Source organism: Octodon degus, unplaced genomic scaffold, assembly GCF_000260255.1.
Source record: "Octodon degus isolate 3935 unplaced genomic scaffold, OctDeg1.0 scaffold00011, whole genome shotgun sequence".
Lineage (NCBI taxonomy): Eukaryota > Metazoa > Chordata > Mammalia > Rodentia > Octodontidae > Octodon > Octodon degus.
The window spans coordinates 9230935-9239739 of NW_004524587.1; the positions used below are offsets into that span (position 1 = coordinate 9230935).

The 8805-nt window shown below is 38.9% G+C and overlaps 1 protein-coding gene across 3 annotated transcripts in view; it reads right to left on the reverse strand.

The window, feature by feature from the left end:
* The window catches only part of Phlpp2 (PH domain and leucine rich repeat protein phosphatase 2), a 76794-nt gene that overhangs the window by 15323 nt on the left and 52666 nt on the right, over nt 1-8805 (reverse strand). For all 3 annotated transcript variants that reach the window (XM_004625801.2, XM_023709384.1, XM_023709385.1), the window contains exons 11-13: nt 7486-7581; nt 5394-5549; nt 2758-2958 (exon numbers count right to left, since the gene is read on the reverse strand). In XM_004625801.2, coding sequence (XP_004625858.1) covers nt 2758-2958; nt 5394-5549; nt 7486-7581 — 453 coding nt within the window. The remainder of the gene's footprint in view (nt 1-2757; nt 2959-5393; nt 5550-7485; nt 7582-8805) is intronic.

Genomic DNA, 8805 nt, shown 5'->3' on the forward strand with positions numbered 1-8805 from the left:
TTTTTTTTTTTTTTTTTAATGTATTTAGTCCAGGGTCTACAGGGTCTCACTACACAGATCAGACTCATAGTGATCCTCCTGTTTTTAGCTTCCCCAACACTGGGATTATAAGCGTGTGCCACCACACCCAGCCTCAACATCTCAGAATGCCCCAGGGGTGGGGATGACACTGCATGCGGGGATCAAAACCTGGTCCCTGCACCTGCCTAAGCAGGCGCTTTAACCCACTGAGCTATCTGGCCGGCCCTTAATACTATATTAAACACGTTCTCATGTCCAACTTCTATGCTCTCCTCTTACACTACTCCTCACCTCATCTTGCTGAGTTATAACAGCAATGCCATGTCCATATCTCCATCAAGCTTCTTACAAGTACCCAGAACTGTGCTAGATTCTGAAAACTGCCCAAAAGAAACAAGATTTGGATTGTACCTGTCCAGTTTTAACACTGGTTAGGATATGACCTCACAGAAGACTCTTCAGTATGGCACATATGTTTTCTTTAATATGCTGCTCCTAAATTCCATATAGCTTTACTATCTGTAATTGGATTACTTTGATTTTGTGTTATCACCTGTTACTTCTCACATTTGATCGCTCCATCAGTAAAGTGTCACCAAAGGTAGGCACTGCTGCATGCCTGTAATCCCTTGGGAGGCTGAAGCAGGAAGATCAGGAGTTTGAAACCAGCCTAGAATACATAGTGAATTTAAGGCCAACCTAGATTACATAGTAAGACATGGTCTCAAAAACACAAAGTAGGTAAAATACATTAGTTTTTGAGGGGTAAATCTGGTATTACCAACAGCTTCACCAACAATCTAACATTTTCACTTTATGTGAAATATTTGAGGTCAACTACACTAAACTGATAAGATTTTAAGAAATCTACTACATCCTTAAATTAAGATTCTATGCTAACCTTAAATTCCATTGTTTCTATTCTTTTAAGAAAAAATATAGTTACTATTGCCTGTCTTTTTAAATTCTATTTCATACATGTTCATAAAATTATTTTATTTTTTAATAAATAAATAAATTATCTGGTACAGGGTCTTGCTATGCAGCTCAAACTCATAGTGATCCATCTTCCTGTCTCAGCCTATCCAGCAGGGAGGGGAGGGATTATAGGCATGTGCCACCAACCCAGTTTCAGTGGCTGACATGGTGATGGTGCGCCTGGAGTTCCAGGGCCAGCATGGCATGCGGTACTAGGGATCAAACCCAGGTCCTTGTGCTTGCCAGGCAGGCGCTTAGACCACTGAGCTATCTCCCAGTCAAAATTATAATTTTAAAATATTTTCTTTCTTTTTTTTTTTAATGACAAGGTTTCATTATACTGTTCAGGTTGGCTTTGAATTCTATGTAGCCCAGGCTGGCACTGAATTCACGGTAGTCCTCCTACCTTACTCTTCCAAGTGCTGTCATAATAGATGTGCACCACCACACTTGGCCAACTTTTAGTTTACCACATTTCTCAGAAAATTTGTAAAATACACTGAGAATCAGCCAGGGGTTGTAGCACATGCCTGTATTTTCTTTCCCCAGGAGACTGAGGCATGAGGACTGCCACGAGTTTAAGACCAGCCTGGACTACACAATGAGACCCTGTCACAAAACAGTAAAATGTGTATTAAAATAAAATGAGAGGGGTCGAGGAGATGGCTCAGTGGAATAAGCACTTCCCCGGCAAGCGCAAGGGTCTGAGTTCAGTCCCTGGTTCCACCAAAAAAATAAAAAAATAAAAAATAAATAAATAAATAAAATGAGAATCAAAAGCCATTTCCACTCAAATTATATGTGTATATGTGTGTCATGGAAATATAGACATTCAATAATTTCATGTGACATTTATAATTTAACTCCATCAAATGTCATGTCCCATGTTCTTGGTTTTTGAAATATGATTATAAATGACTATTTTTTTCCTTTTTTTTTTTTTTTTTTGCGGAGGTGCTTATTCCACGGAGCCATCTCCCTGGCCTATAAATGACTACTTTGAAAATGTCTCCACTGACACTAAATAAAAACTGATAGCATTAATCATCTCTTATGTCTTCACATAAGCATAACCTGGCTAAAATTCCTCTCTCTCTCTCTCTTTTTCAGTACTGAGGATTGAACTCAGGACCCAGCGCTTGCCAGGCAAGCACTTATTCTACTGAGCTATCTCCCCGGCCCAAATTCATCTCGTCTGCATCCTTAAATTAAGATTCCTCCAGGCCTAACATGACCTGGGATCTGGGCAATGCAGGCAGTAACTTGTGCAAATCTTTAACACAATGCATTTGTAACATTACATGGCAGCTGCCTAGATAACTTGTTTATTTTCATTTAATTACAGGTTTCTTGAAGACAGAGATTGTAACTGTTGCAAAGTTTTGGCAAACAGTATATATACAGAATCATTAAGTACATTAAAGAAATCTAATAAATCCATTATATAATAATATAGCACTGAAAGAAAAAATTATCTTCAGAATTATTTCTTAAGCTTGGATTTTTCTGGATTGAACACTCTCCAACAATTATTAAATAATTAGAACTAAAAACTAAACACACTTTAACCACAATTTCTTTGGTCACTAATATCTAACAACTAAGTACAAACTAGCATGAGTTTGTCCCATTGGACTAGAGAAATCTAGCATCAGTCAGTTCACATAAAGAAGTGTCACAGCAAGATGGCTATAATGTATGCTGACAAATGCAGAATTAATGTTATGACTGAAAGAACCGAAGTCTGCATTCACTCACCTTGCAGGAAAGGTCTGCAGCTGGTTGTTTGCAAGGTGCAAGATCCGCAGGTGTGGATGCCCAACCAGGACTGGGATGCACTGATCTGTCAGGAGGTTGTTGGTCAGGTAAAGCAGCTGCAGCATGCTCAGGCTCTCCTCCCCCGTGCAAGCAGAAGGCAAGAACTCCAGACAATTTGCAGATGCGTTCAAGTATCTGAGACTGACACAACAGAGACCATCATTTGTTTTGTTGCCTTCTTATGTAAGAACTAGCATAATCTCTGAATATGAAATGCTGCCATTCCAACCTCCTAAACTAAAAAATAAAAATAAAAGAGTGATCTCCTGCATATAGTTTTCTCTGAATCTCTATCTAACCTCAAATTCCTTTTATTCAGCTCATGTAAGCCACGTACAGAGGGAGGGAAGAATGTAAATGTGGCTATCTTCCCAGGCTTGTGTGATGGCTGTATTCCAACCCAGCTTCATTTCTTACTGTCCATGTGCCTAGTGAAAGGACACTGTAGAGTATCTGTTCACACATATCTCAACTACGAAGACACCCTTCAGAAAAAAAAAATTCATTAGGTTTTAATAACATTTATTTAGCCAATCTCATAACAGTTTCCTAAGAAAAGACATAGAGACACACTGAATTTATTATAGACACCATTATGAGTATCTTTGGGTCCTTATCCACTTATTTCTTTAGGGTGCATTCCTAAATTTATGCGATAAAAGGATATAGATAGATAGATAGATAGATAGATAGATAGATAGATTTTTTTTTTTTTTTTTTTTTTTTGACAGGGTCTCACTATGCAGTTCAGGCCAGCTTTGTGCTCACTTTAGTAGCCCCCAGGCTGGTCTCAAACTCTCAGGAATCCTCCTGGCTCAACCTCCTGAGTGCTGAGATTACAAGGCATATTCCACCCCTGGATCTGAAGCAGACATGGTGCGCTGGGGTTTCCAGGGGCTTTTGGAATCTGGCACGGCATGTGGAGCTGGGGATCAAACTCGGGACTTTGTACTTGCCAGGTAGGTGCTTATACCTCCAAGCTATCTCCCCAGCCCTATTTTTTTTTTTAGCACATTATCAAACTGAATTTGAACATGACTCTTATTCCATAAGAATACAAGAATGTCAGCATGCTGAGACTTCTTTTTTTCTCTGTCTTTTTGAGACAGTGTCTCAATGCAGTTCAGGCTGGCCTTGAACTCACTGTGCAGCCCAGGCTGGTCTTGAACTTTCAACAACCTTCCTGCCTCAGCCTCCCAAGTACTGGGATTATAGGCCTACACCACCAGACCTGCCTGTTCACACATTTGTTAACACTGGATCATAACTCAATCTAATCTTAGGCAATCTAACAGGTAAGACATGGTCTGAAGTAAACATTTGCCAACCATAGTATTTAGTATATAGAGAACATTCTTCATAATAAACAGCTGATATATTTAAACTTATACAATCCTAAATCTTTATGTTGTATGATTCACATCCTTAATTAGCTTTTAAGCTTGTTGAAGGTAATGTGTCCTAAAATTGCTCTCTCTGTAATCAGTATTAAATAAACTGACAGTTTCCTAGAGCTAACTCTTGTAATACAGATTTTAAGAAAGTAAACAAATTTTATTCTAAATATCATTAGGACTAAATACAGTGAAATTTATGGTTCACAAATGCTTGTTAATTAACAACTGTATCAAGCCTCCATATCAACTTTCTGAAAAGAAAATTTCCTTAAAACAATTTCTAATTTTCAAAACGTTTATTTTGAGGAATATCTAACCAAGGGTATTGTAGATTAATAGATATACAAGCTACTGAATAGAGAACACACATTTGTGAGCCAAATGCTTTCTGTAAACTTTTGGAAGTTTTTTACTTGTAGATACAGTTTTCAAAGTAGGAAGCAAAAGGCTCTGCAAACAATGTAACTCAAGGACAGTTTGGTAAGGCTAAAATAAAATTGACTTTTGTGGTAGTTTTTTTTTTTTTCCCAGTGCAAAAGCTAAACATTACCCAAAGAAACTACATCAGAATGCTGCAATTTCTCTTTAAATTTCAGTAAATGTATTTATTATTATTATTATTATTATTATTATTATTATTTTTTGTATTTTTAGGGAAAGGTCTACAGGGTGTTCAAGGTCTCACTACTAGATCAGACTTGTAGTGATTTTCCTGTTTACAGCCTCCCAAGAGCTGAGATTACAGGCACGCCCCACCATGCCCAGTCTCATTTGCCATCACAGCATGCCCCAGGGGCGGGGCCAGCTCAGCAGGCCCAGGGGATCAAGTCCCAGCCCCTGAGCCTGCTTGCAGGGGCTTTAATCAGCTGAGCTATTTGGCCGGCCCTTTGTATTTAGTTTTTACAATGAAAGTCCTGAATGTTTCCAACCTACCTAAAACTGTCTACAAACATAAGCTTATTTGATGATTATTTCAACTTTGTATTAAGAGATTACTACCTCATAAAACATTGCCGTCTTTTTCATAAAAGTTACAACTAAATTTTCACCAGTAGTTGGAATATCAGGTCAACTTATAAATACATTTCCAAAAATCACTCCAATGACAAGCCCATGCATTTTTTTAGTCAATGATTCTGCTATTCTAAATACAAAAAACAAAAACCCTCTGGTACTCACTTTAAGGCCTTGGAGAAGAGAGTGTCTGGCAGCCTGGTGAGGACATTATGCTGGAGATCCAGCACCTCCAGGGGGATGTGCTCCACGAGGGCTGGAAGGCTGTGGACATGATTGTGTCCCACCATCAGTTTCCTAAGACTCAAGCTACTCAGAATTCTGAGGGAGAACATCACAAAAAAATAAATAAAAACATACTTAATCTGTCTGTCCTAGGCAATTTAACTAAAAATCAGTCAACTGATTTAATAAACACATTCTTTCTAGATTGTATAATCACTAACAAATATATGAGCCAAGAAAACAGCAAGACCATATGCTCCCCACCACCTGCCCTCCAAGTCCATAAGGTCATTTTGAGAAAAGGTGAATTCATGAACACAAGTAAAACCAAAATCTAAGCTAAAGCAACTTCTAGAATCAACCCATTCAGGTTTTAAGTTTAGACAGTAATGAAGCTTAGATAACATTTATTAAAAATTTCTGTGGATTTAATATAATAAATTCATATTAAGATTTCATTACAAGAAAAACTAGGGGCCGGGGAGGTAGCCCAGTAGAGTAAGTGCTTGTCTGGCAAGCACAAGGTCTTGAGTTCAATCCATGGTAACCCACCTCCCCCCCAAAAAAGAAAAGAAAAACTATTTATTGAATGCTTAAACTGTGTAAGCCATTTAACAGTGTTCAGAAAGATTAACTGACTTGCCAAGATCTCACAGTGAATAGTAAGTGGTACAGTCTGACTCTGAAGGTTGTGCTATCAAGCCTCTAGTTTAATTTTAAATCTCCATAAGCACACATTTTACAATCCAGTAGTTTTGACTTGAGGTTCTTTTTTTTTTTTTTTCATAACTGGGGATTGAACTCAGGCCCTTACGCTTGCCAGGGAAGCGCTTATTCTACTGAGCCATCTCCTCGGCCCCTAATCCAGTAGTTTTGAATACCTCCCAACCTCCTAACTCTGCCAAGCACCTCTCCTTCCCCTTCCACTGAGAGAAATCCCACCACCTAATAAAGGTCAGTGTAAATGTCACCTTCTCCACAAAGCATTATCTAATTATTCAAAATTCTTCTGAATTTGTACAATTTATCCAGTGTTGTGATTAAGAGTAACAGCTCTGGAGGAAGAATGACTACATGAAAATGTCATTTCCCATTACTTCTTGGTTAAGCACCACCTCTAACAAGTCACCTGACAGCTCATTAGTCTTCAAATTTCTAAGATAAAGATGACAGCACATACGTAATAAGGTTAACAGATTAAGTAAGATTATAAAAGTGAGGGTTTTAGGGTATTACCCTGCTCATAACTCATCCTATAAAATTAACCATTAAGTCAGGCCTGTTGTTGCACACCTACAATCCCAACACTCTGGGAGGCTGAGACAAATGGATCAAAAGTTTGAATCCCAGTGGGGTAACTTGGCAAGACCCTATCTCGAAATAAAAAAATAAAAAAAGAACTGAGGATGTAGGTCAGTGTGAAGACGCTGGGTTCAAATACCAGGAGCATGCATGTGCATGCCCGCGCGCGCGCGCGCACACACACACACACACACACACACACAGATAGAACTATTATTATCATATCATATCACTAACCTATGCCACCAACTTGGTACTCTTTTTTTTTTTTTTTTTTTTGGTACAGGGTCTTGCTACACAGCTCAGACTCATAGTGATCTTCCTGTCACAGACTCCCCAGAGCTGGGATTACAGGCGTGTGCCACCACATCTGGTTCCAGGGCAGCACGGCACACCCAGGGTTCCAGCACTACCACAGCATATGGTACTGGGGATCAAACTTGGCACCTTGCGCTTGTCAGGCAGGCACCTATGCCACTGAGCTATCTCCCCAGCCCAACTTAGTACATTTGATAACATTTATCTATGCATGTCACAGTATCTTTTTTTCCCCCCACAGAATCTATTAAGGTTCTTTATAGGCCAGATCATGTATTAGTCATCATCATATTCCTTAAGACATATACCACCATCAAATACTCAGCAAGTATTCAGTGTTCACTGGAAGGCAACTCAAATCTAGGGAAATAAATAAATACAAACACACATACGCACAAATATACACACATACCTCATAGGAACCTCTGTGAGAAGATTATAGCTCATATCTAATAGTTCTAGCTTCTTTGCTTCACAGGCCCAATCAGGGACACATTCCAGCAGGTTTCTATAGAAAATAAAGACATCAGTGAAGATAACAAGGTGTAGCTGGGCATGGTGGGTATACACCTATAATGCCAGCGCACTGAAAGGTTGAGTCAAGAAAATCACAAATTCAAGCCCAGTCTGGGTTACTTGGTGACTCAGTGAGAACCTAAAGCAAAAATAAAAGGGGTTGGGGGCAGGCTTAGGGAGCCAGTGCCCAGTATTGAAGGAAAAAAAAAAAAAAAAAAAAGACATTATAGTGTAGATCTTAAATTGTCCCCTAAAGGCCATGTGTTTAAGGCCTGGTCACCAAATTATGGTGTTATCAGGATGTGACAGAATCTTCAGAAGGGAAGCTTATGGAAGGAAGATAGGTCATTGGGGGCATGCCCTTGAAGGGAACACTGAGCACCGGGCCCTTTCCTCTCTCTCTGCTTCCCAGCTGCCTTGAGGTAAGCAATTTCCTCTACCATGTGCTCGCTTTACGGTGGTCTGTCTCACACAAGGTCCAACCAACCATGACTGAAACCTCTCAAATCATGTGGCAAAATAAACCTTTATTCCTCTAAGTTGTTTATTTCAGGTATTCTGTTTTGTTTTGAGACTGGGTCTCATTATGTAGTTTAGGCTATTCTTGAACTCACTACGTAGCTCAGACTGGCTTTCAACTTTAGGTAACTAATAAATAGGACACATGCATTAGTATTTGAAGAAAGCTGTACTGTGAACTCAGATGAAGAGGATGCTACTATAGACAGGGATGCTACTATAAACAGAGAACAAAGACTAAGAAAGAAATTGCATGATACAGGAGGGAAACAACGAGGTTAGTGGTGCTATAGCAATCAGAGATAAAGCAGAAAAACTAGACTAGAATCAAGTGTAAACCATGTCCAGAAGATTGTGACTTGATCTTGCTGCTACATGGTCCAAACTGAAGGGTTTATAAGCAGCACAGAGACAGTATCAGCTTTGTACTTTAAATAGAACACTGTGGATCATATCTGTTGAGGTAGCTGTAGCGATAAAAGAAAGAATAATTACAATTACAGACAAGAAATGATAAAAGCCTAATGAATATTAATAAAGTTACAGGAGAGAAAAGGTGAGCAGAGGGAATTTTAGAAATATTTAGGGGGCAAAAATTAACATGATTTGAAGATAGATTTGATAGAAGAAAGAAAGCAGAGGAAAGGATAAAAAATTATTTTGAGGCCTCTGGCCTAAAAGACCAGGGAGACAATAA